Source organism: Aplysia californica, unplaced genomic scaffold (genome assembly GCF_000002075.1).
Source record: "Aplysia californica isolate F4 #8 unplaced genomic scaffold, AplCal3.0 scaffold00055, whole genome shotgun sequence".
Lineage (NCBI taxonomy): Eukaryota > Metazoa > Mollusca > Gastropoda > Aplysiida > Aplysiidae > Aplysia > Aplysia californica.
In genome coordinates, this window is record NW_004797325.1 from 719,053 (window position 1) to 746,717 (window position 27,665).

The 27,665-nt window shown below is 40.5% G+C and overlaps 2 protein-coding genes across 6 annotated transcripts in view; one reads left to right on the forward strand and one right to left on the reverse strand.

Annotated features, from left to right (window-relative positions):
• Positions 1 to 15,157, reverse strand: part of LOC101861791 (calcium uptake protein 1, mitochondrial) — a 42,453-nt gene extending 27,296 nt beyond the window's left edge. For 2 of the 5 annotated variants that reach the window (XM_005092926.3, XM_035968376.1), the window contains exons 1-5: positions 14,949 to 15,157; positions 7,322 to 7,687; positions 6,837 to 6,993; positions 4,620 to 4,779; positions 2,032 to 2,069 (exon numbers count right to left, since the gene is read on the reverse strand). In XM_005092926.3, coding sequence (XP_005092983.1) covers positions 2,032 to 2,069; positions 4,620 to 4,779; positions 6,837 to 6,993; positions 7,322 to 7,677 — 711 coding nt within the window. In that variant the 5' untranslated portion in view covers positions 7,678 to 7,687; positions 14,949 to 15,157. Of the gene's footprint in view, positions 1 to 2,031; positions 2,070 to 4,619; positions 4,780 to 6,836; positions 6,994 to 7,321; positions 7,688 to 13,125; positions 13,201 to 14,948 lie in introns of all 5 variants that reach the window. The other 3 variants (XM_005092927.3, XM_005092924.3, XM_005092925.3) reach the window with 2 other exon arrangements.
• Positions 15,158 to 15,339: 182 nt separating this feature from the next.
• Positions 15,340 to 25,850, forward strand: LOC101862481 (proliferating cell nuclear antigen). Its single transcript, XM_005092928.3, has 6 exons — positions 15,340 to 15,751; positions 19,782 to 19,879; positions 20,649 to 20,716; positions 23,030 to 23,174; positions 24,013 to 24,186; positions 25,610 to 25,850. The coding sequence occupies exons 1-6, from the start codon at positions 15,531 to 15,533 to the stop codon at positions 25,690 to 25,692; spliced, it is 789 nt and encodes a 262-aa protein (XP_005092985.1). The 5' UTR covers positions 15,340 to 15,530; the 3' UTR covers positions 25,693 to 25,850.
• The last annotated feature ends 1,815 nt before the right edge of the window (positions 25,851 to 27,665 follow it).

Consider the following 27,665-nt stretch of genomic DNA (forward strand, 5'->3'; position numbering starts at 1 on the left):
CACACACACACACCTCCCCCCTAAATTCCCCTGTCTAAGACGACATTTTTTTCTGGCTCCCTTGCGATTCCGTCTTACACAGGTTCGACTGTATTCATAAAATGTTATTCTCTTTGATGTGTAAATATAAGGTAACCCCTAACCTGCTCTCGCTCTCTCTCTCTCCCTCTGTCCCTTTCTCTCTCTCTACTCTCTCTTTCTCATACACACTCTTGTGTGTCAGTATCTTTCTTGTATAACACATGAGGCACAGAATCAAATATACACATACACACACTCATACATACACACAGAGTTGACGTAACGTTGAAAAGATAACCAATGAATGAGGAGGCAAAGAAAAACCTTCGTCTAAGGAGAAAGAAAGACTTAGGAGAGACGAATAAAGTACCAGTTACTCGCTTAAGTCTGAACATCAATTTGGAAAAACACAAGTCATGAGTGTCGATCCCCCTCGAAAAAAACATGAATCCTTTCTTGCATAGTGACAACTTCCTGGACTAAAACAGACCTGTTGATTTATTGGGCAAGTTTCGTTGAGAGACAGGGAGGAACAGATGCAGATGAGGAAGCAAGAATAGGAAAAAGCAAACGCAGCCTTCTTGCAGCAGAGGAATAACAGGAGCTCAAGGAGCAGTGAGCAGAGCCTTAAAAGCTGATTTTGGAAGACTTTGAACGACATGACGAAGCCAGATAAGATGGCCAAAGACAAAGACTTCAAAAGGGACCTTGTTTGTGGCCTGTGCCACTTTAGGGGTGATGAAAGCTGAAGATAATGAGAGAAAAAAAGAAAAAGAAAAGGTCACAGAGAGATGAAAGTATTGAAAGGACACCTCAAGGAAAAGGACACAGAGAGATGAAAAGACCAAGGAAGGAGAAAAAGATCATGGCTAAACAAAATAATATAATAAAAACAAAGATAATGTTCTAATGCAAAATGCCATCACCTATTCAATACCTATAGCTTTCAAACTGTAAATCACGTTGGGTTTTTTTTTCTCCTCTGTCGATATAACAATCATCTAATCTTGGAAAACACATGAACATCAAAGATTTCTAGATGTGGTGGTCCACAGCTGCCTCTGACATTCCAAACTTCCACTAAATACAGCTACTATAATCTACTGTTACTTCAAATGAAGCAGGACACGACACACACTACGGTCAAACCTAAAAAAAAAAAGCTCTGAAGAGTCCCAAGTACTAAAAGATCAAACATGAACGCAATCAAACTGAAGTCTAATCATGAGATTCAATCTGTATTATAATTCCTTGATAAGTTTTAAATGTATTATGATATAATAGAATTTCATGATGGTCAAAAAGGAACATAAATGGGAAAAGAAATAAAACATGTCTGGAAGCACAAATAAGACTAACTAATTTTAATTATCAATCATTCCCCAAACCCATGAACTCACTACAATAAACAAGGAAACTGATTAAATTTACGATTCTCAATTTTTGGTTAACTTTCAAGCCAACCACTATCAGCACAGGAGCAATATAGATGCGCTAGGGTGTTAATCTACATACACTTCGGCATGAATTTCAAGAACTGCAGCCAAAGTTATCCTTCAAACCTTGCTATACAAAGTAGCAAGAGTGCACTAAGCCCGCTGTGACCCACAACAGCTTCAAGTTCAAGCGACTAAATTCACCTAAACAAAAACTGACCTACAAGCTTCTACCAAATTAATAAACACAGAAAGGCATACTTATTATCTAGACTTCATTCACCATAACTAAATGAAAGCAAGTACTATACTGTAGTAACTAGCATGCACTGTTCGGCCTTTCACTAACAAAAAATAAGTGCAAAATCAGCCATAATAAAAATGATGCAAGAGAGAAAGCAATCATCTGATGAAACTTAACTTGCAAGAAACAGAAGAAATGTGGAGAAAAGAGGAGACAGGCAGCAATAAATGAACTTTTCTTTTGATGAACAGGCATCTTCACAGAGCAGGGTTACTATAAATGACATTTTGAAACCAGAATTAATTATGAGAAATGGCTCTGCATACTTACTGTGGGATCAAATTTTCTGAAGCTGTCCAGTCCAAGACCTGAAAGAAAATAAAGTTCACAGCTGAATAATAGCAAAAGGAAGCGTTGTATAAAATGAGCCTTAATTGAAGGGGTTAACTCTTAAGCAGATTAATTCTTCACGTACCGTGAGCCGGTAGGAGCGGCTCGACGTGAAGTGGGTTTGTGCGGGCGCGAGTACTAGATTTGATGGCTTGTTTCCCAACAGCTGGGTTTCTGTGTCTAATTTGTTTACGTTGGTTAGGGAGATTATCATGGCTGAAGATTGCTCCTGAAATAATTATAGTGACAGTTTTCTTGTTTGGATTATACCGCGTAAGTCTGAGTGAACCTGGGCTGCATTAAGTATACATCTATACACCAAATAAAAATGATTTCAATGAACAGTTTAAAAAAAAAATGCTATTGATCTTTCTTTCCTATCATTATTAATAGTCGGTATACCAATAAAAGAATGCAGTGGAACTCGGATTCAACGAGAACTCGGATTCAACGAGAGATGGATTCCCCGTTTTTTTCCTTCTTTAAAATCAATAACAATAACCCAGATTCAACGAACACTTAAATCAGCAAGCTCGGATTCAACGAGGTCGCTTTCAGGGTGAACAGCCCCTGCAGACGTGGCTTCACTCATTTTTCTCCCACAACGAACTTTATCTCTTCCCGAAAACCATTCATTGCACCTGCATTGTGAACCATTATTCACTTAGCCGACTGAATGCGACAAATCAGAGGCTTTCTTTCATACCAACACATGCGTTGTTGGTACGAGCATGTGTCTACTCTAGCACGTGTCGGAGTCGAATAGGCGGCCTGCCCATGTGTGACTGTGTGCGTGTTGGGGGGGCGCGGCACCAGCGGTCGGGGCGCGGCACCAGCGGTCCGGGCTGGAACGTCGCAGATACAAAAAAGTTGTCACAGTCTTTTTCCCCCCAGCAACTGATCAATATTACAATGATAAGCTAGTCTTGACATAGATCTACGAAATGAATTGTGCGCTGGTCTATGGAATAAAGTGACCGTACGATAGGCACTGCACTAAACAGCAACACAACTTTTTGGCAAACAATCGAGAGGCACTTGAATAGGTACCAGAAACTAAATTTTCAAAGTAACTGTATGCCAAATTTATCTGTTCCATTTGAAAGGCCTATATCCACTGAGCATTTTGGTACCATAGTTTAATCCCTCAGTCAATTTTTAAGAAAATGGTAGTTGTTTAAAATTTGATCAAATTTGTTAAAGTCAGTCACTGGCTGCAACCCCATGTTTGACAAATAATAAAAGAGTACCAAGTGCACTAAACATCTCCACATTAACAGAGTACAATCACTATAACAAATATATGCAGCCTTATTTTTTTCAAGACTGTGAGATCATTACAAATCAGTATTTTATCGCCTCAAACACGATGACCTGTCGTTATTTTGACAAAAACACCGAGCGTTGACCCAGTCGGCGCCGTACCGGCCCTCGCGGCGAGCGAGTCGGCTCTATACTGTAGTGTACCCCGCGTGGGGGGTCACATGCTTTCTGAGTCTCGCGGAAGGATTGATGCAAAATAATTCCAAGCTGATTACTTTATTTTAATAGAAAATAAACTGATCTTTTAAATGAAACCGTTTTTGAGCCGGTATTTTACATATTTAGTGTAAAAAAATGTTTTTAAAAATGTTGACGGTATTTTTAAAGACTTTCTATTTAAACGCTAAAGGCCAAAATTATACCACGGGACAGCCCGTTTAAAGCTTTACAGTTCTCTGCCAATGAAAAGACGGCATTTAATCATCCCTCGTTCCGCGAAGCATTTGAATGCACTCTTGTCAATTTTAGAACCGGCCGACCACACATTCTGACCTCGAGGGGCTTCACTTTCCTCGGTGATTCTCTAGCTCCTAATAATCGGACATATAAACAACTTACACCATTGTAACGAGGAAAAGTTTAACTTTTACAAGGTGTACGGCATTTGATGTTTTATAGCGAAAGCGCAAAGAAACAATGATCGGAATTACCCCGATTTCACCGATACCACGAGGTTGGAAGGCCGCAAGGACGTGTTTATGCTACCTAATTAGAACGAATTGGTCTTTTTTTTTTTTTGCACAGCTCATAATATGCAGGCATTTCTGGCACCACTAGTTACTTCTCTTTATACATTACTTGCTCAGTGCCTATAATTATCTACACAACCTCATATTTGCTATAACAAACACTCGGATTCAACGAGATATTAGGTCAGGCCCGGCGACCTCTTTGAATCTGAGTTCTACTGTATACATATCAATCCTGGGAAACACCTCAGCGAAAAGGTGCCTGCTAGTTTTTATACTTAAGTTTGAGATCAAGTACGGGCTTCAAAATATTGTCCTGAAGGCCTTAATTAGCCCACAGGCCATGAGTGTAAGGCCCTTGTTCTAACCAGCGTTAGGTAACAAATGACAGCTCCCACGTGGTGGGGTAGTTGGTAAGCTATTCTTTCACAAAGAACATCTTTTCATAGCATTTTAAAATGTTGTACTTGCATTTCTATAGACTTCCGGGCACACAGCTTTTGCGATCAGACTTACCCTCAGGTTGTTTCACGCCAGGCGTGATAGAACGGACGAAGTCCTCAGGAGTCATGTACACCTCCCAGTCCCCACCCTGAAGCACTTTCAGGGTAGCGAAATACCGAAAGATTTTATCAGGTGTGGAGTAAGCTCGAATCCTGTCTTCATAGCCGATGATCTGGGGGTTACAGACAACAAAAACGTACACAAAACAGAAAACAAAAGGAAACAGCACAAAATGGAACACACACTAACAGTAAGGAGAGAAGGTTTTTTCTGGTACAAATATGAAAAGGAAAGATGGTAGATCTAATATTTGTTATACTAGCATCTGCATTTGTTGCCATTTTTTTGTCCTAAAGTTGCCATAAAAATGGCAAAAGTTGCCATTAATTTTCAAGCTCTCAACTCTCTGTGACGACGTATATAGCAATATGTTGATAGAGGTAACTTAATCTGAAACACCAGAATTTCTTGTGCTCTGCTTTAAGCCTCCAGAATATAATTTGTAGTCACACAGAGTATAAAAACGTCAAAAAGAAAGGTTTCACAACAGAATGAAATCAAAGTTAGAACAGCAAATAAACAACCACAAAAATTAACAAATAAGAGCATGTGTCAACCCACCTATAGACTGGTCGTTTTAACCCTAAACGCGTGTAATTCAAGAAAAAATACAGGATATAGATGGAATCAGACACAATGGGCCTGCCAGTGTCAGTATTCGGTTTTGGTGGAGACACACTCTAACCTGCCCCCCCAGGAAATCGCGGTCTTGTGGCCGCGTTTTTCATCGAGTTCCGCAATAAACTCGCAATTCTTTGCCATTTTTGCAATTTCTTGCAATTTTAGGCAAAAATACATCAACGCATTAATTTTTAACTGAATTTTTAATATGAAATGGTGCGAATACAGAGCCGATAGGCCTACGTAAGATTATGATGGCTTCCGCCCAGCTCTAGTCTACTGGGCCTACTCTGAAAGCTATAACCGGAAATTCAGGCCGGTATACATCATGTGCAACACAAAGTGAGACATAGAGATCTATTGTGTGTAAGTGTAAGCGTGCGTGTGTTATAAAAAAGTAGGTGTGTGCATGTGTGCGCGCGTGTGAGGTGTACGTGTGTATGTGTGTGTGTGTGTGTAAGTGTGTGTGTGTGTGTGTGTGTGTGTGCGCACGCGCGTGAATATTGTTCGTACATGATGCATATGTCTACATGTCTAACATAACACATTAAAAAAAGAAAGATAGGAACAACATAAACACCAAAAAAAAAAAAAAACAATACATAAGAACAATAACAAGTTTTTAAAAATTAATACACCAACAAATCAAAACACATAAAGAGGGAAACAAGAAAAAGAAACAGCAATATAAATAGTATGTAATTACAGTAATGTAGCCTACTTATATTCTTCACATGAAAATTACAAATCAACGTGGTGTTAACAAGCGAGAAAGAGACGAAGTGAAGCGAAAGTGAAAATAAACTTTCTTTTTAAAAGTAAAAAGGTTGGGCTTCTTTTTCTTCACGAATATTATTCCCCGTTTTGTTTTTTTGTTGTTGTTTTTTTTTTAATTTATTTTTTCTTCCCGACGGTGGTTTTTTGCTGGAAAAATGCAGAAATCGCGGCCGCGAATCGCGCGACAAACGCAGATGCTAGGTTATAGACTTCATTAATACTACCAGCAGCAGAAAATGCATCAAATTAAAAATTTTTTTTTTTTTTAAATTTAATAAATAAAAGAAAAAGAAAAGAAATGAATTATAGAGCAAAAGCATAGCAAGCTCATGGCTCAGCCTATATTTTTCACTTTATGTTGACAGTACACACCTCCACTGACACAGTCACATGCAAAAACAAACAACAGCAAACCATAAAAGGTTTAACTCATTTCTAACTCTTACTCTCCACCAACATAATATAAGAGTTGCTGTTTTGAAATATCACTAGCATCTCAAAAGAATAGACTGAACCATTTTAAAAAAGCAAGCATCAAGTATGTCTGGACTGCCTCTTTTCTAACCTTCCTGACAAAGAACATAAAAGTGAGAACTTCTTTGAAATTAGGATTTTTTCAACTAAGAAATAGCCAATTAAATTTGACATGGAAATTAATGAAAGCTCAACACTTCACAACCCCCCCCCCCAAAAAAAAAAAAACCCCAAAAAAACAAACCCCCTACAAACAAAACCTTTCACAGTGGTATTTCCATAAGACATCAGCCATACCTTTCTATCCCTGAAACCAACTTTTTTCTTTTTCTTTTTCTCTCCTTCCTCATCTCCTTCCTCAGGCTCCTCACTAGATGACTCACTATCAGTGAGAGATGCAGACTTGACACTGAATGCATCCTTCAGTGAAACTTGTCCATCAAGCACAGCCAATCTGTTCAGACCAAATAACTGGTTTCAAAAACAGAGCTAAGAACACTCAGAATTCACCTGATAATATGCATTATATATCACATCATTCAGCAAGTATTTTGGATTTATTATAACGTATGAAACTTGGGATTTATTAAATGGTGGTTGCTGTTCTCATACATTTACTATACACTACAGTTATACTTCCTAAAAGCAAGTTACAACTAAAGGAACAACATGCAAAAGTCCACCACTGAATTTGAAGAATTTATAATATAGTCAATAACAATAATAACTGAACATTTCACTGTTGGAAGTCATCTGATTTGGTATCATTTACCGGTACTTACCCATTGAAAAGCCACATGAAGGCAAAAACCGATCCCAGGAAGATGCAATAAATAGTTGTGAGCCTTGAGCTTTTCTTTGGTTTGTGTGCAAAATTTGAGTACGAAGTAGTCCTCTTCCATCTTCTGATAGTCAATATATGAAGAACTGGTAATGGGTTTTGCTTTGTCAAAACAGCATGTTTAAAAGAAATCAAGCAACTTGAAGACCGTGATGGTACAATAAGATGCAACGGTTTGGCAGTAGACAGTGAGGAAGTGACAGGCTTTATTTTAAAACTTAGAACATTGTTGTTCCTTCTTCCAAGCAGGAGGGGCCACAGGCATCTTGAGTGTCTACCAACACACTGTCCAGCCATTTTATGGGCCCTGAAAGGATAGAAAAAACCCAAACAAACAACCATAAACTAATGACATAGAAGTCAGGTATTAAACCCTACAAGCTATTATCTGTGCTTGCGTACTACAAGAAAAGAAAAAATTCCCAAAGCCACTGATGTTAGAATTTCATTTTCAAAATCAGCTATTTTAATTTTAACATCTTGTTGCCCATACTGTTACCAACAAGCAAGATTAACAGTCCAGTTTTAAAGTAACTGTACTTTGTATACTATACAATAAAACCTTGATAACATAAAGTTCAAGGGTTTAAAGAATTTCCTTGTGCTAAGCAGAAAGAAAAAAAAAAAAGGGGGGGGGGGAGGCAACTCCATTCTTACTGTTCAAATACGATTTTTAACTAGATGTGTAGAGCTGCCATATTCAAAGGAGTTCAATAACGATTTTCCATGCTACTTTTTACAACTCAGTTTAAGAATCAAACCATAACAAAACAAGGCTTTTATGGGTATTGAGCTTACGAAGTTTTCAAAATTATATGATTATAATAAGCTACAGCACACTTTCGACTTCCAATCATGATAGTGATAGATAGGCAAAAGTGCTTTAACTCTACCTTAATCCTTAAGACTTGGACATACTCCTAGAAACTGATCAGGACAGCTGTGTTTCTTTCTCTTCTTCTTCTTCCTCCCCTCACCCCGTAACATTACAAACTGTTCTAGTACGATAACTTGCAGTTTGCAAAAATAGAAATTAGGCATTTTCATTTATCTTGGAAATGGATTGATGTGTCTCCTGCTCACCAAACGCCTACATCCGCACTAGTAAGTCTGAAATTATGCTACAAGTATACAGCTAATCGATATAATGGAAAACTCCAGCATTAGATGTTCACCCGACAAAAAGTGAAAGCACTTTGCCAAATTTGAGAACATCAAGCTGACATTGTTTCAATAGTCCAACAAGCATGACGTGCCATGTCTCTTCCTATCTGTGGGCAAGCTATCGTAAGTAAGCTATCTCAGGTCCCATCCTTGTGACAAGTGTTAAAAGTAGATAAAATAGTAAAGGAACTTTGCCTTAATTTCACATGCAACACTGGATGGTTGGGCAGGTTAAAAAAAGAGACAGCATCGTCAGCGTCACTCAAAAAGCTGTGTGCAGTGAATCTGCGACAAGTTATCGGTTGGTCCTTTATTTTTTTATTATAGGTCTGTCACTAAGGTATGTCCCTTGATTTTCTTCTAAATCTCTTTCATTTTTCCTATCATTTGTTAACCTGAATTCATTTATCAATCCTCAGTGTTTTGTGTTTGAATTATCCACGCCGACTTGAAGACAGGCTATTACTATTTATTAGCCTAAAAATTTTCTGGATAATCCGATTTTGGCCCCAACGATAACTATGGAGTATGAGTTTTGACCCCACCAATGATTACTTCTGGTTCAAAACGATTACTTTTCGCTGCACGTGCCAATACTAATCTTGCAAAACATCAATTTATGGTTAAAAATTCATGCCCTCTGAAACCCCCTTGGTTAACTCACTAACCCCCCACACTACATACACTAAATGTTCACTACAGAAACATCAGATATAAGTACAATCACATGCAAAATAAATGACAAAGAAATTTTTCTGACTTTTTTTTTTAGTAGAGGTTTTACGGCGCTCGCAACTGCATAAGGTCATATGAGCGCCAAGGGGTGGATGTCAACAGAGAAGTCCTTACAGGGAATCAGACTTACTCTGCTCACCTCTCTAGCTTCAACAGCACAAAGTCTGCTTCGACTATCAAGACACCTCGGAAATAGCAGGTCACAAAAGTGTGAAAAACATATAAAAGAAGTAGAGGAAAAATGATGATAGTAAGGATTAGGAAAGAAAAAGCAGCAGTTCCCTGTTGCAGTTCAGGCACAGTTAAGAGCCTGAAATTGATGAATTAGCCCATTTACAATTATAATTCTACTGTGCCTAAGAACTCGAGATGTTTATGTCCCCCCCTTTGGGAATGGCCTAAAGACACTTCAGTCAGTCGCCGTGGGGGGGGGGTTACGGCTTTTGTGTAATCATAGCTGCCACTCAGGAATTTCAAAAAAGGAGGATATTCATGCGAAGGCGGACGCGCGCTCTCCGAAGGCCAAAGTAAAACCAGTGAGATCCAGAGGCAATATACTGGAAAATCTAGCTTATGGTTTTGGAAGGGAAAACTGTCAAATTTGTTAACCATAGGCAACTGAATTAAAATGTATTGGAAAGAACCCCCCCCCAAAAAACAAAAAAAAACAAACCCAAAAGGCATTAAGTTGACAAACAAGCATTTGAGTCAATTTGACACAGTTTGTTGCCAGCTGGTGTCTTATAAAAAGATTTTTTTCACTTTAAACTTGTACATCGATGTAGAGCGCGCACAGTATTGGATCAAGGAGGCAACACCTTTGCCGCTGTACTGAGCACTCCTGTACAATTGCGGTCCCGTTCGCACTTAACTTGGTAGTGTCCCTGTAGTGTGTAGATCTAAACTGAATTAAAATTATAGCCCAGGCTATCTAATCTAGATCTAGATATCTAAATATGTGTAAATCTAGATTACATCTAGAGATAGATTATCTAGATCTAGATTCACTTCAACAGCCACAATAGCCGTCATGTAAACAAACGGGACCGCAATTGTACAAGAGTGCCGCGGGCAGCAATTTCTTTATCACACCAAACGCAAAGTGCAGCAAGCGGCTTGTTCAATTTACTAATGAACTTTTCAAGTTGCACACCGGCTGCTTCTTTCTCATTCCAGCTCCTTCTATTTTTGCATTCTGCATCAATTTCTCTCGAATTTCCGCCGTTTTCAATGACAACTCGGCGCGCCAACGTCCCGATGCCCGATCGACACTTTGTTGCTCCACAATAAACAAAGTGAAACTAACGCTAGGCCTAGAAGAACGGAAGAAGAAAGCTACGGACGGACATGCGTCATGCACAAGCTGCGTTTTCGTCTCTCTCCCGGTTCGATGTTTTCCGCGTGTAAAAAAAAGTATCGCAATTTGTGACCGAAAGCGGTCCAGGGGAGGAAGGAGGAAAGTAACGGGAAAAGCTGGATGAAGCGGAGTTACCGCTATTTAGCGGGAAAGTGGCAGCTATGGTAATGATCTTTAAAAAAATGGACACAATTTGACCATGAGCCAAGATCTAACGATATTTTTTTTTCTGTTTACATTGCGGGTCGAACTCTGGTACTAGATGTAGGGTTTGCCCGTCGGTTATCCTTTGCCATTGTCAGTACTTGTGCTTGGTCCCGTTTTTCACATTCTAAACGTTTATTCTGAGTTATTTCAATACTAAGTATGAACTGTGAAACTAAATCAGAGTTGCAGCTTTAGTTATCCTCACTAAAATCGTGGTTATTATCACTAAAAATCTCAAAATTGAGTGTGTTTGTTTCGACATTGTAACGAACGCCGACTCCATGACCGCAGTGGTGGATGGAAAACATTGCGCATAGCAGCCAACTTTTCAAAACTCAAAATCAGACTCTTTCCTTCGGCCAGGGCCCAGGGGCCGCCTTAAGCCATGGCGGGGTCCAGGGGCAGTGCCCTGGTGGGGGTCCAGACGGGCCGAAAACAACTTTTTACACTTTTACAATGGAATTTTAGCCTCTCCTGGGCTTAAATTTTACCATCTCATTTGCAAAGCAACCCAGAAAAATAGGGGTAGAAAGGAAGGAGAGAGAGAGAGAGAGAACTTAAGTTATTACAGTCCATGCCAGCTTTAAGCACAGCCATCAGAAGAAAGCATAGGCATGCTTAATGCCGAAGCGTGCTTGAGTGCGAAGTAGACATTGTTCATAATCCAGAGATTTTTATATTGAAAATTTCCTGAGTTATTACCTTTTGTTCGTAAGTAGTGGTCACGCAAAAGTGTGTGCTGTCATTTTTACCCGCAATGGTAATTTTTGTTTGTTTCTTTCGTATTGTGGTCGAATGGGAAAGGAAAACTTATTTTGGACAACCAATCACAATATAGCACACTAGGCCTACACACTGCCTGTGCATACCACTGCCCACTGTGCCACATTCATACCACCGCCTTCATCCCACCTTGCGCGTGATACATAATCAGGATTTACGAATAGTGAGGGGCAAAGGTGAAATCGCAGCCAGCCTCCCTTTCTCGTCACTCCGACTTTCTTTTGTATTTTTTTCGTCTATGTGTAGCTTTGCAATAGGCTAGATCTTATGTCCACGCGCGTGGCTGTGTGTATCTCTCTGCCTTCCTCTCCACACGCGCGCGTGTGTCCATCAATTGCATTTTTTTGTGTTTCACTTAACACACTCACTGCTGCGGTGTAGACTGTGTTCGAACTTCGCTGGGTCAACATGAAAGTATTGACTGTCTTGTAAATGAAGCGTGCCTAAAGTCGAAGTTGCTGTGCTTAAAGGCATGTCATTTACACAGCAAAAATTGGGTAAGAGCCGTTTAGCGTGCTTGAGTTCGAAACGTGCTTTATGCTGGCGTGCTTAAAGCTGGAATGGACTGTACTGGGAACTTATGCTTTGAGCCATAGCCAACAACAATAATTGTGTGTTTAGAAAGAGGGAAAAGGTAGAAGAGAAATAGAGAAAGCTCAGAGAGGCGCAGAAGGGAGTGAGATAAGGGAAAGAAAAGAGATAAAGAGAGAAATAATATTTTACATTTATCTTACCATGGCAAGACAGCAGATTATTGTTTGTTTACAGCCTCTTTTGTGGCAGCTTTCCGAAATTTAAAATGGATGGTTTATTTCTCTTTATGTTACTGTCAGCCTCTATATCTCTTTTATGGATGTTTGTTTTAGTATGATGCAGAATCTCAAAACGTCCACCATGTGAAATGGAAATGTCACGTCAGCAGTGCTTGCAAAAGGCAAATTTGTTAGATGCTTTAGAATGTGAGATGAACGGAAACCCATCCACATATTTGTCACAAAAAGTCTGCTCTCTGTTTTTTTAGGCTGCTTTGCATTATCCATTGTGAAACAGTAATTCTAGATTCGGTATTAGTATACATCATGTCCGGTGTTGATATTTACTAACAACAATAAGGACGAAGTGGGCGCTATCAACACAAAATATTCATTCATTTCCCATGAGGACCTGAGTACCAAAGTTAAGTACTTTTGGGCTCATCAGCAAATTAAAATTGAGGAACACTTTTATTCCCGAAACAAACTCTCGGAGTGCAATTACAAAAGCGCGAAATAGTATTTCTCAATGCGATATCGTAACATCGTACCACAAGGATGTTGGAATCGTACTAAATACGATTTTATCATACTGGTTGGCAGCTATGAATTGCGGATCGGTCAATGTGAGCTTCCAAAATCATCTGCTACTCAAAAACTACTAGCCTACTCGGAAACAAGATCCGAAACGAAATTTTGATCAGCAGCAAGTATATGATACTTGGTGTAGCGTTTCCCACAACTTACGCAGTGAATCAGAAGCTCTGTCATGTTTTAATACTGATCCCAGTGAGATCGGACACATGCGGTCGGCCAGGCTTCCTGCAACAGGTGAGCGAAAAAACTAAAAGAGTAAGTGAGTTAAAAACAAGTGAAATATCACTGCTCATTTTGTACTGAAAAATGGCAGCGCATTCCTCATTCCCTTTCAGTAAAACATGGATACTGAGTATTTACATCAGTATTGATATTCTAGTACTCTTGGGGCCAAAACCAGAGAATTCCTAAATTCTATGAACAGAGCCTGCCATATGATTAATTTGCAACTTATCTCTGTCCTCTGTTATATAGATGATATGATGGCATGCAATACACTAAATCTGGGGCTTCAGAATTTTTGTTTGTAGGAGACATGAGAAGAATCTCAAGTTCAAGTAGCATCAGACATGATCAGACTCAGTCAATCAACAGAACCCTTTCACTTTGGAAGTGGCTATTCTAACCAGGAGTGAAGGCCATTTCACACATGAACAGCAGACAACAGTGAAAAAAAAAAGGAGCTATACTAGATCTAGATCTATGTTTTAAGCAAGAAGACATGTCAAGAGCCGAACGCACCACTGATACCTACCGGTCCTCACAATCGTAGCCTAATATTAACTCACTCACTGCCATGCCCGAACCCTGTCGGGTGATCCGCGTAGACCGCTGCCTGCCAAACCCGCAACCCGTCGGGTGCGTTTTTACTACTATTTTTCAAACATTCCCCAACGCATTTCGGGCTTGGCAGTCGGATGTAGGCGACGTAAGCCAGTTTAGTTTCGATTCCACATTGTTGCAGTAACTTCCCTTGAATAAGTTACTTAAAAATCTGACTTTTTCGAACTCACCCGAAACGAACTAAAAACTACTAATTTAACTAACGCTCAGTTACGATGGCGACGGCGTCTCAACGAGGTCGGGACATTTGAATTGATGGACCCATTCGTCAATAAAGGGTCAGATTTAGATCTTTTTGCTTGATAGTGATGTTGAACCATCATACAGAGTTGATAATGAGTATAGGAAAGGAAATAGGAGAGGTGCGGACTCAAGTGAAGATGAAAAGTGTGCTAGATCTAGGCCTAGATCTAGAATCGGGTGTTCCCCATGCTCAGACCTATGATCCGATGCTTCCCGGTCCCATCACGCAAACGTCAAAGATCACACAACAAAGATTTAGACCCCAAATGATAGGAATACAGCTGACATAGACCCTCCTATGTCTACACAACAAACTTCAAATAGTGGCACCCCTCCCCCAGTGGCCATGCCCCGTCCTGCAACCACATACCCAGATGTTGATGCTAAGGATGGGTGGACTGATGACTTAAATGATATTCCAGTTAGATCTATATAAAATTTGTCAGATATCTTTTCAAAGTGACTCTTCAGTCTTCAACATTTGCCAGTTGAAACAAAATCTATTTCTTGCAGAGATAAAGATATAAAGGCATGCATATCGACTGAATGTACCAAGCACCTAAATGTTATGTAAACAAATTTTTTTCTCGATTTCGCCACATATTCACAAACTCATAAAATTTCACACGGTAAAGGTATCACAACATTTTTTATTATTTGTTGAGTAGATCTAGAATATAGATCTAGATCTAGATCTAGTCTAGACTAGACGATACTATCTAGATCTATATCTATATCTAGATCTATATCTAGAGTCTAGATCTAGATCTAGATTCTAGATCTAGATCTAGATTCTCTATGTTTCAATGTTATTGTTTGTGGAAAAGTTCAATCATAAATCAATGCTGTACACAAAATAATAAGCTTTTGTACTTTTCACCACGTACTTAATTTGAAGACTTAAGGATAAATCATGCCAAGCCGCATTCACAATCAGCAATTGTGTAATGATGGATAAGAACGATAGCCTGTGGACGAAGGCGAACGCCTTGCAGTTTTCGTTGTAAGTTGGCAATGTTTATGTCAACAATCTACTGAGACAAGTGAGAGCAAAACAAGTTTTGACCCTCTACTTCCGCCTTTAACCGGAACACTTATAGTGTTAATGCTGTTTTGCGCGAGGTAATCAAATTTCATTCTGACACCGGAAGTGAAAGTTACATTATTCCGCAAAGAATACTTTAAGGGTTTAAAGTTGGAAACACCGCGGAATTGTCATGCTCTGCAAGACTTGGGCATAGTGCCAGCGTCGAATTTAGCTTCTAATGTCATTTCCGTATGTGGCAACCAATGACAAGCCAGGCAGGGCATATTCCCGCAAAAATTGGTGATCGTTCCCTGGGAAGGCGGGTGTTTTACTCAGTTTGGCGCAATTTCTCCAGCCTGTACGGACGTAGGACTCCTGTCCAGATAAAGACAGATCCTTGACTTTCCTTTTTTCAACGCGAATTTTAACTAACACCTTCATCATGTTTGAAGCCAGACTTGTCCAGGGATCTATGTTGAAAAAGATCATGGAGTCGATAAAAGATCTCCTGACAGAAGCAATTTTTGATTGTTCCAGCACTGGCATTACTTTGCAGGCAATGGACAGTTCTCACGTCAGTCTTGTCGCTATGAGTATGAAGTCCGATGGGTTCGACACCTACCGGTGTGACAGAAACCTGTCAATGGGAATCCACTTACCAAGGTAAGAAATTTAAAAAATAAAATATTCAACCCATTCTACGTTCACGCTCGGCGCCCTTAGTGCAGTTTGCAGGCAGGCGCTGTTGAGGCTACTTTCACGGCACTCAAGTTCAAGCTTCATTTAATCTAGAAATCTAGATCTAATCTAGATCTAGATCTAGATTTTAGAGATGTAGATCTAGATTCTAGATATATCTAGATCTAGACTAGATGTAGATCTAGATTAGAAGCAATGCCCACCGAGCGCGTTTTGTTCTGCCGATTTTTGGCCCCCGTAGCGGGGGTGTTTCGTGGGACGCACTAACGCAAAGGTTGTTGTCTTCAACTCGCTCTCATGCCGTTTCTAGTGAATGGATGAATGAAGCTTGGTAGCCAATCAGAAAAGAGGTCAATCTCGTAGTAGGGTAGGTTGGGGCAAATTCGACCATCGGGCAACTTCGACAGCCTCAACCAAGACCTGGCTTTTGAGAAGAAAGTGGCTATGCTATTCTCACCCGCCCGGAAGTTCTCGCAGGATCAACTCCTCCCCTCTTCTCTCTCTCTCTGTCTCTTTCTGAATACTGTCTATCGGTGTGGACGATCAAATTGACCAAAACAAAGTTAAAAAATGATGTTAAAGCGCAAAAGTAAATTAATTTGGTTGTCTACAAAGATGCTACGGCTATTTAACTTTTCGAATCGAGCCGAACTACGCGGGTCGCCATTTTGTTTTGCCCGGAAATTCTCGCGCTACACCTCTCTCTTTCTCTCTCTCTCTCCACTGCCCACAGACAAAATTGTGCGCTTTTAGTAGGCTACAGTTGTAATGGAACGTTTGTTCACGGCACAGAATTCTACAATTTTTCTGTTATCACACTGTAGAATTCTGTGGTTTAGGTTAGGGTGAACGCAAAATTTGGTGAACGAGCACCGGGTGAGAATAGCCACAAGACTCGCCTGCACTATTCTCACTCCGGGTGAGAATAGAGGTGGCCTTTGAGTTTGAGAATCATTTGACTCCTGTGTCGTGGAATTATCGAAGCCCACTTTTATTCGTTGGGTGATCTTATACTTTAGCACGTTAAATTCTTCAATTGATTTTATTCGGGCTCTAGATCTAGTCTAGAGTAATCGTACCGGTTCGGGCAGCACGTTTTTTTTTTTTTTGCTGTCCGGCACTGGAGTACAAAAAGATCGTTTTCAAATCTAGGGCTGGATTGTACTTTACCGGACCACCCGTCTCGGCCCGTGATTACTACGCACGCCTAGCATAGTACTCTGCGTGCGGACAAAAGGTAGTTCTGCGGGCGACTTCGCGAAGTCAGCGGCGACTGGCAAGGCGAGGTGAGCGAGAGGTGGTGGTTGAGAGTGGGCAGGGGATTTAAGTTAACTTTAGTCTAGTGGACCACCGTGTATCATACCAACAGTGGGGTGGGGGGTTCAGGGGGGCTTGCCCCCCTGGAAACTATAATAAAGAAAACACACAAAAATGCGAAACAAAAACATGAGCGGACAGTCGTGTTTACATATCAATGGGGGGGTTTCAGGGGGGCTAGCCTCCCTGGCAACAATAATTTAAAGACACTCACACACATATATAAACAATAGCATGATAAGTTGCGAGCAGGGCCGATGGGATTGCAATTATGCAAATGAGCTCTCGTGCGCATCTCTAGCCCTCCATTGTACTTTGCCGGACCAGGAGTAGTCCTAGGCCAAGCCAGCAGAGTTGCGAGCAAATAAGAATAGTGGACCACGTGATTAGATTGACCAATTAGCCTCAAGGTGTCAGGGTCAAAGGGCACAGTGGCACGGTCGTGATGACTGAAAAACCCGGTAAGAGACGTCAGTCGATTGCTGGCAGTTGAACAGTGAGGATGTAGAAAACTGAGTAGGGGAGCTCGGAAACGAAGAACAGCGGGCCACTAGGCACTAGGGGCGCCACAGCGAAAGTAGTTCCGACCGGTGGTCCGGTAAAGTACAATCTTACCAAATCTAGCCCCAAAAGAGTGGCACACAAACATAAAGCAACCTCCCTTACTTTCGTTGAAACAACAGTTACAGTTACGGCGATATTTTGCTAAAAATAGTCCTTAAGACCGCTTTTTCGGTAGATTCTAGTTCCCACCCCCCTTATTTGAGCCTGACCTACATCTAGATTCTATCTATACGTTTGATTCGCGGTGAGCTAAGATATCAAACCTAACAACAGCAAAACATTAAATTGTGGTAGAATTCAGGGGGGCATGTCCCCCTGAAACCCCCCTTCCTATTTTTGTTAGTGCCCCCCTGAAACCCCCCTACTCTTGGGGCCAAAACCTGTGAATAACAATTGCGGGGTGGGAACTATCGAAAAAGCGCCGCTTTTTCTTCATCAACTGAGCAAAACAGCGTGAAGCTCTTTCCCCGGAAGAGTTAACATTGGTTGTGGATGGAGCTGTGACCTAGATAATCTAGATTTTACGTTTTGGTAGACTCTGAAGGCTGGAGAGTTATTTGCATATGAGGCCCTGTCAAGGATGAAATGAAAGAATTTGTCGTTTAGTCTCGTCGTTTTTGCCCAAAGTGGGGGTGCCCGGATTGTAACATAAAATCCGTAGTTTCTCATCCTTCGGGCACATAAGATAATATAGAGCCAATGGTTATATAACAAAGAATAAAAAATTTGTGCATAATTTAAATAATAGTAGAGTCAGATACAGCATATTAACCCTGGAAGCGCGCAGGCCCTATATAAAGGGCGTGAGCCGGGCTACCCGGGAAGCGCGCACGCCCTATATATAGGGCTGACCTACTTCGACCGGGAAGCGCGCAGGCCCTATATAAAGGGCAAAGACGCTGACCCTTTTCTATGGAAAATGACGTAGTCAATTACAGGCCAAAGTTATAAATAGTGACCAATGACTTTGCAAGTTATCTTGACCTCGTAGAGCGTCTCTTGGCCGAGATATCGATCGATAAAGTGACGCGGTCCCGCTGAGCGACTACACGCTATGTGTTATCACTTGTTTCGCCGTGCTGATGTACTAATTGTTGAGTCTATCGCGTTCTCGGCATTGTTTGTATTTATTTGATCGCTGATCATTTTTGAATGGCTCATTCTATCAGCTTAAAGAAAATATATGCTTTTATATGCTTTTTATCATCCGTTGAGCCGTAAATGGTAATTTTTCAGTAGCAGGTATACATTTCGGGTATCTCAGCTGTTTCTCCCCCCCCCCCCCAAACCCCCATGTTTACAACTGATCGGCCGTGGCGGTGGGGCATTTTTGACGGGTTACTTCCGGTGAAACGCTGAGCGCTTCTAGGGTTAAGCTTGCAAAGAAACAAATGTGATAATAATTGAATATGACCGAATGTCAAAATACTGCCCGAATCCATGAGAAAACCCAAAAAAATGTGACTGAACACGTAAATAAATCGGGCGTCACTTTTGCACCCAGTAAGGGTAAGGGCCTCAAATATGAGAACAAGCTGAAACAGGTCATTCATGGGGTCATCCAATCACAGGGCTTCCTGTAGCTGGTTTCGGTTTGGAAAGTGGCTATTCTCATCCGGGGTGAGAATAGAAAAACGATCTACCTCTCACCCCGGGTCAATGCTCTGTGTTTTTGTCTAAATAACGACAGATCATCGTGTTTGAGGCGATAAACTACTGATTTGTAATGATCTCAAGTCTTGAAAAAAATTAGGTTCCATATATTTGTTATAGTGATTGTACTCTGGTCTGTTAATGTGGAGATGTTTAGTGCACTTTGTACTCTTTTATTGTCGGTCAAACATGGGGTTGCAGCCAATGACAAATTTCATCAAATTTTAAACAACTACCATTTTCTTAAAAATTGACTTAAAGGTTAAAGAATGGTACCAAAATGCTCAGTAGCTATAGGCCTTTCAAATGGAACAGATAAATTTGGCTTACAGCTACTTTGGAAATTTAGTTTCTGGTACCTACTCATGTAATGTATGCTCTTTTTTAAAATATAATTTTATGCCTGTGTAACTAGATCTAGACTAGATGTGCTCATATTCATATTTTGTTTTATTTTCAGTCTGTCCAAAATAATGAGATGCGCTGGAAATGATGACATCATAACAATGAAGGCTGCTGATGAAGCTGACACCGTGTCCCTGGTTTTTGAGGCTCCAAGTAAATATTTAATGTGTAACAGATCATTCGGTTTGCTGCCTCCGGCTTGTGAAGGACATTTAGTGTAGCATGTGTACACTTATTTTATTTTCAGTGTGTAATACGAGCCTAACTAAATGTACAAAATATGTTATTATTGGTTCCGGAGAATGAAAAGAAGGGTTCTGACTGATTATGAAATGCATAACATTTTGTTTTGAGAGCAAGTGTAGTAATTGATGGTCTTTAATACTTGTCGGTGCTACTTAACTCTTATCCTGCGTCTGTGCCCAGATGCGTATCTTATCAGCAACCGCTTACGTCGGGCAGGCCGCCGGGAAACGTGTGTTTTCGTCATAGATACCGCGGGAGTGTGTTAACCGATGATGAAAATAACGCGTTATAATAGAAAGCTATTCCCAAACGGGACTCACATTCTTAAGTAGTACCTACTTGTCCATGTGTTGAATTCTCTAGTGTGACTATTTTGAAATCTTTAGTTCACTGCATAAAAATTCACTATATTCGAGTATGTGTCGAATATCATGACACAAGAGTGCACAATTTTGAGCCTTTGTAGGTTGCTCTAGTAAATGAGGGATGGCCTATAGTTACACAGATAATGTGCTCTTTCTGGGAGTTTGGAGTTATAATTATTGGATTTTGTAATGATTTTTTGTTTCTAGAATCTCACCTGATTTGGTACTGTTTGAATGGGAGTAGGACATTACATGAGTGCATGCAGGATGAGAATGTCAAAGATGTTTTTTTCTGCCTTTTCCCCCCTCAGATCAAGAGAAAGTGTCAGACTATGAAATGAAGTTGATTGACTTGGATACTGAGCATCTTGGAATTCCAGTAAGTGGCCTTTTCTGTTGGCTTTTATTAGCATTTTGTATTAGATCTTGTATGAGTACTCACAAGAACTTTTTGTATTGAGAAAAACAAATTTTTAGTCACATCATGAACTGCAGCTATATCGGGTGTCTAAAAAAGAAGATTCATTTGAAGGGCAATAACTATCATCTTTAGACCAATTTCATCAAAACTTGGAATAGGTTCAATGGGGAGGGGGTCACTTTTGTCAATATGAAGAAAATTAATATTCGAACAATATCAAGGTTTTAAAAATTTCAGTCAAAATATATTGGGGGGGGGGGTATGGGAAAATTGAGTTTAACCCCTTCAATGCTAAATAGGCTCCTGTGCCTGGGGAAATCCCATTAACCAAGGCTGCTCAGGGGTGATCCCGCTCTACATCCCATAACTTTTTTATTTATAAATATTTCCTCATGAATTTCTGCATGTACAGTCAACATTGAACCAGTTTTCTGTTGATATAATTTTTGGGGAATTTCAGTGAGAGATAGATGGAGAAAAGTTGGAATTACTAACCTGATGCCAAAAACACCACCACCAGATAACATAAACAACACACGTTCGAATAATGATAAACTGAGATTTAAGGGGGCGGATACATGTTGTGTGAGTGTTAACAGGTAAAGAAGTGACAAGCTGTTTTTCCTACCTTATACAACGCTCGTACAATCCATATATATACATGTAAGCCCATCTGTGTGTTAGATCTACAGAGATGCCAACCAGTATGATTTTTTTCCAAAAATACGCGAATACGACTTCATGAAAAAATACGCATCCTGGAATGCGAAAAATAGGAGATTCGGCTTGGGCGAGTAAAACTTAATTATCTCAAGTTCTATCTTTTGTCAAAATAGTATCAGTATAGCAGAACTGGAATATTTGAAAAGCAAGTCCGATGTGGTCAGTGGGTTCATTTTTGCCGGTCGCGATTGTGATGTTATATTCGTTCAGCTTTTCCCCGTCCGGAGAGTACGTTTCTTTTTCACGAGAATAGGCAGCTATGGCGGCAGGCGGAAGCGTATGTGACACCCAAGCTCAATCAGGAAAATCAAGATCTGCTTTCGTTACCACCGAGAAGTTTGCCAGCAATTGTTTGATAATGAAACATTTGTGGCATGCAGGTTTTGCAGTAGTATAAATGCAATGTCGCCGTGCAAATAAAATATATATTGTAATAAATATTCAGACTCGTCGCAGTGCTGTCACTTGTGGAAGAAAAGAAAATAAAAGCGTCGTCCGATTTTTAGATTGTCTGGCTCGCCATCGTGACCGGTCACTGAACCTGCGCGCAATCGCATCACAAATAAATGCGGCATCGTGTGAGGAAAGACCGTCTTTGGCGGGAGTAACGGCGTTGCAAAGTATATGACTACGGAATAGGGGAGGAGATTATTGATATTTTTTGGGTTTAAGATACTATCGGGGGGGGTGCGGAATCGGGACCCCTCATACTTTGCAAGTCTGTGTTATTGAAATAGTTTCATTGGATGGGTGATAGTAAATTATACCTAGAGTGTATGTTGTAGCTTTTTGTTCAAGACTGGCAGATTTTCAGTGTCACTGCATCTTGCCCTACCACAGTTGTTACAACTCTCACAATGCATGGGTCTACTTGAACCATTCAAGTTATTGCTTTTCTCGGAGTTTGAGAAATAATTTGAGTCTGTCAGTTCATAATATGAATCATGATACCCAGACTGGTTCTTGATAATTGAAATTCTTGTTCTAGGCCCTTCCAAACTGTCAAAGCAGGATTTATTTTATATATATATAATGAGAGGAAAATATATAATAGACTGAAATACTTAAGTCAAACAAGACCCTAGTACGACATTGAACACTGACATGTTGTTGACTGGATACATTTGTACGCGTGTGCTCCCTTTTTCGGGCTGGTGAGCTAGTAAATTTTTTTCAGGAAATATTGCTGGACACCGTGAACATTTTATTATTACTGGTTGGTCGGTCGGTCATGGGGAATACACATTTTCATATTTCCCAATACTCATTTCGGTTTTCTGTGGTTGACATCTCTGGATCTAGACCTAATCTTCTCTTTGACCTAAAATCTGAATCTGACGCTTGGAAATGGAGGTAAACTTAAAGGGAATGTACCCCAATAATGATTACAAGATTTTAGCAGTAACTTCCCTTATATTTGGTTTAAAACAAACACTGTCAGTCTTGTACCTTCTACGAGCGAGGGGGTTAAAGTGTATGTGCTCCGAATAATTAACCTTTTTATTGCCTTTTCAGTACTTAAATTATTTTTTAAAATTAACTCCACAGGAGACAGAATACAGCTGTATTGTGAAGTTGCCAAGTGCTGAGTTTCAGAGAATTTGCAGAGATCTCAGTCAGCTGGGAGATTCAGTTGTCATCGCTTGCACCAAAGAGGGTGTCAAGTTTTCGGCAAGTGGAGAACTGGGCACTGGTGAGATTAATTTCCCAGACTGGTTTTTAATTGTGGATAGTAACTAACACTCAGATATCCATAAGTACTGTCAAGCCCTGTTATGTCTTCCTTTGGGTCAGCATGAAGTGAAACAAGATTTAAATGTTCTTTGTTAGCACCGACTGCTGTCTTGCCTAATGGTAGACTGGGAGAGACTAGAAAGAGGCTGGTCTGTCTTGTCTAATCTAGATGCCTTGTGCAATTGCCATGCGCAGGGGAAAAACAAGCAACGAACTACATGCAGCTCCAGCTGAAAATTGCAAAAGTTCAAATTGAAGATTTCTGCCAGATCAGATGCTAGGTTTTGTGTGTAAGTTGTAAAGGATCCTGGAGATGTAGGGAGTTTTTTTCCCCTTGCCGTCTTCAGAGCTGTCGGGTAGACTTGAGCATGAATGAGTCCTCACAATATGAAAACCTTGCGGGTGCACCCCAGCCTTTGGGTGATTGGGTTATCTGGCGATGCCAGAAACTTGGCTGGCTGGCTGGACCAAGATGGCGCGGTTCCATTTTAATTTGTATTTGTAATCAATTTTTATTTGCTGGGAAATTTGTAACTTATCTGAATTTACTGGGGTTCTGGAGGCTTTGAGTTTTAGGAAGGATGGGGCGGGGGTTGCATGGGTCGTGGCAGGGTTGACAGTTCTTCATACTGTTTCTCACTAAAAGTGAAATTACATTCGCACTGTTTGAGTCAAGTAGATTGCTTTTCTCTTACTTTTTCTAGGCATGAATTGTGTAGTTTTTTTTAACTTTGTGATAGATGAAATATAATTTTTTGAGGCATTTTTGTAAAGTCTACCCTTATTTTTTTCTCCAGGGAACATTAAACTATCTCAGAATGCAAGCACGGACAAAGAAGAAGAAGCTGTTGTTGTTGATATGAATGAGGCCGTCTGCTTGACTTTCGCCCTGCGTTATCTCAACTTTTTCACAAAGGCCACTCCACTCTCTCCGCAAGTTACCCTCTCAATGTCACAAGATGTACCATTGGGTAAGTTCATGTTTATAAATGAATTATAAGATTTTTCTTCTGCGTGCTTAGGAGATAGTCACCCGGTGCTGTCAGTCTAGCTGTCCTTTCCTGCTGGTCTGAGAGAGAAAAATAAAGAGAAAATTTTTCAAATCTCTGCTCTTGGATCTCCCCTCGTGTTTTTTTGTTTTTTACCACTCACAAATTTAGCGTGCTTCTCGATGCAATGTGACGTTGGTAGGAATGTTTTCTGTATGATTTCATCGTTTATGGTCGAAATTGTCTGAGACAGCTTCCCATTATCGAGGAAAACATTTTTTGTCTCAGATGAAACTGGTGTTGTGGTTAGGTGCTTTGCTGTCTCATACATGAGACCTGTGGGTGGGGAGAAAAATTTGTTCAAGCATCTGTCTTTTCTGATTGAATGTTGTATCCTTCTGTAGGGGGTTTACAGTGGGTATCGCATTCAACGATGTTGCCGGGACCGGCTTGTTGTCCTCATTGGATCTGACCTCTCGTTGAACGTGACTACGGCTAAAGAAAAGAAGGGAGACAAGTTATTATATTACGCGGTGTAGCGATATCAATATAATTAAAAGTTGTTCCCGTGGGTGGTTGGCGGGTGCTCCGGTGTGGTTTGCTGGTTCTTCTTTCCTATCTGGCGCACTTTTTGTGCCAATTTCCTCCATTTTATCATTCACTCATTCCGTCTATCTTTGGGTTGTTGCCGCGGCTAGACAATCTGCGTGTTGATCAAGTAAATTGACTTGTGATCTTAGACAGAAAATTAGTCAGAAAGAATTTTTTTTTTTTTCAAATTTGTCTAGATCTAGAGAAATGATCAGTGCGAGGATTCTACGGAACGAGAACGCTCGATAAGGGCCGCAATGAAATAAATTTATGCTAAAACTACTAAAAAATCAATAATCATTCGAAGTGGTGTTCCGAGGTTGCGACATTCAGACGTGAAATTTAAGGAAAATTAGAGTATGCGCCGGGTAACTATTGGGAAGGTACATATCTATTCATTATTCCCAGGTTTGCCTTCTATCAATGGTGCGATGGCAAATTAATTGAATTATAGTAGCAATGCCTGCTTTTAAACATTGCCATCAATGGAAACATATTGTGTGGATTTTGGTGAAGAAATCAAACACGGCAATGTTGGTGAAAAATTAAATGTTATGGTTTGTGGGCAATCTCTTCAGACAGCTCCTAAGTGCCATTTTCAACCCTCTAAAAGCACTAAATTTCAATTTCTTTTGGGCTCCGACCCCTTAATGAAGGTAGATTGTTCTGATATGCTGTTCTACTGCAAGCATATGCTCCACTTTTTTATTTGTGCAGATGAATATGGTACCCGTGTGTGACAAGTTACAAGACTGCTTTGGTGATGAATGCTGATAGAGATAGTACCGTAATGTTTTCCTTTATTTCCTTCCAGTGGTGGAGTACAAGATTGCTGACATGGGATACCTCAGATTCTACCTTGCCCCCAAGATTGAGGATCAAGAACAGCAAGAATAAGTGTCTGTTCCAGTCGTTGCTATACATTTTGCTTATTTCTATTCATCATGGTATCAATACACGAGGTTCATATTTTTGACCATTCTTTGTATTGTGGATACTTTATATAGTATGAGTATGAGAATCACTGTAAATAAACTCTTCATGTCATCTTGCAATTTTTGGCTTTTTGAGACTTTTTACTCATTGGTGTGTGTGTTTTTTTCCACGACTGCACTCCTAGGGCACTGGCAAACAACTTTATTTTATGGAATTTTGCCCATGGCCGATAAGAGGAATTAAAAATTTAATGGCATAAATTTTTGGGGGGAGAAGACAGATGGTTGATTGAAATTGCAGTCACAAATTAGCTGTGAACGGCAGTCGGCTTGAAATGGCCTTTGAGTTTCTAAACCACTTCATTGGCAATAGAAACCACTATGTACAGTGGTGATGAAACTAACAGTGATGAGGGTCTCATCTGCCATTTGAGAGTATATTTAGTGCTGGGGGGCCGCTCTTGTGGCTGAATAATGACACGTCAAATCCCCACCAAACTGAGTGACACTGGCATAGCTATACCTTCATGGTCAGGTCAGGAGGTTAAGGTGTTTACCTCTGATTCAAAGGTCCCAGGTTCAAATCCAGATAGCAACCGAAACATTTTCTTCTCTGTCTTGTCTTCTTTCACCTCTTGCAATGTTCTTTCGTCTCCACTTTCTGCCTCCTCTGAGCTCCTGATTCTTTCTGCAGCCTTTCTACTGCTACTCTTGGCTCCTTACTGCTGTCTTTCAGCCACACCCCTGATCTTCTGGTTGGAAAGGTCTATACTGTATTGCCCTTCTCGAACAAGAGCGAAAAATTTCGGAGGTCCCGTGTGCAAGTTGCGCATGTTAAAAAAATTCCTTGTTCTAAAATCGAAGCGTAGGCTTCAGCCGCCACCTGGGCAAAATTCAAAATTTCCTACGAACTGAAAATGTTTAATGTGTCCAGCGCACTCATTTGACCTTGCAGTTGCTTGAAACACAAATATGTACACGATCAACCCGTTTACTGTGGTTCACCTAGGCCCAATTCACCTTCAATGGTAGCTACATGTATTATTTTGCTTTTTCCTGCTGTCTGTATAGGCTTTTCTTTATGTTTGGATCCATTACACGTTATATATACATATATAGTAGTAGCCTAGCAAGCATGTCTGAATGCCTGCTGTACTGTAAAAACTCTTTTACAGCTACAGTAGGCTACATAGTACAGTGGAATCTTGTTATAACGAGAGGGAGGGGACCGGTGCGAAATGTCCATTATAGCAGGATTCTCGTTATTGGGATCCAGTAATAAATTCAAGGGAAATAGTAAAGTAGACCTATTCTATGAGATTGGTCTTCTGTTTATTCCTTTTTGTATTTCCCCTGATGATGATTTTGTTCAACATGATCAAAAATCGAATCAGGTTTCTTTCCTAGCACTAGCAATGTTGACAAATCGGCTTTGGCAATTAAGAAAGTAGGGGCTCTGGCTCTAGGCTAACTTGCCCGCTGTGTTGTTCCCCACCCCACCACACCTTGTGGTGCGTTGCGTCTGCTTGCGCACGCCACACATTCACTCCATCTATCACAGCATTGTGACCTCTCCATCCCGCACCAGAGAAGTGAGAGGCACGGTAGGCTTAGATAATCTAGACTGGGCCGGCCTATCGCGTGATGCGTTCTGCTTGTCTGCGAATGCTACACCCTCCCCACTCATTCGCTCCGGCCTTCATTGTTGGTTCGCTTGGGCTCTCCCCTTCTTTGTTTCGCTGGATCACCAACTTTCTCAACTGGCAAGGTTTTATAATATATGTTTAATTGGTCTGTGTGCTGTGCACAGCAGCAGCATTATTCTGCTATAACCAACTCGCGTGACTATCTGATTGCGCAATAGCAGTATTTTATTTACAAAGATAAAGAAGGGAAAAAACGGGGTTTTAGAATAGTGTCTTTATAGCATTCTCG

Coding starts and splice junctions, on each gene's coding strand:
- LOC101862481 (XM_005092928.3), top strand. CDS start 15,531: ATGTTTGAAGCCAGACTTGTCCAGGGATCTATGTTGAAAAAGATCATG. Junction 15,752..19,781: donor ATGGGAATCCACTTACCAAG/GTAAGAAATTTA, acceptor TTTTATTTTCAG/TCTGTCCAAAATAATGAGAT. Junction 19,880..20,648: donor CCTGGTTTTTGAGGCTCCAA/GTAAATATTTAA, acceptor TTCCCCCCTCAG/ATCAAGAGAAAGTGTCAGAC.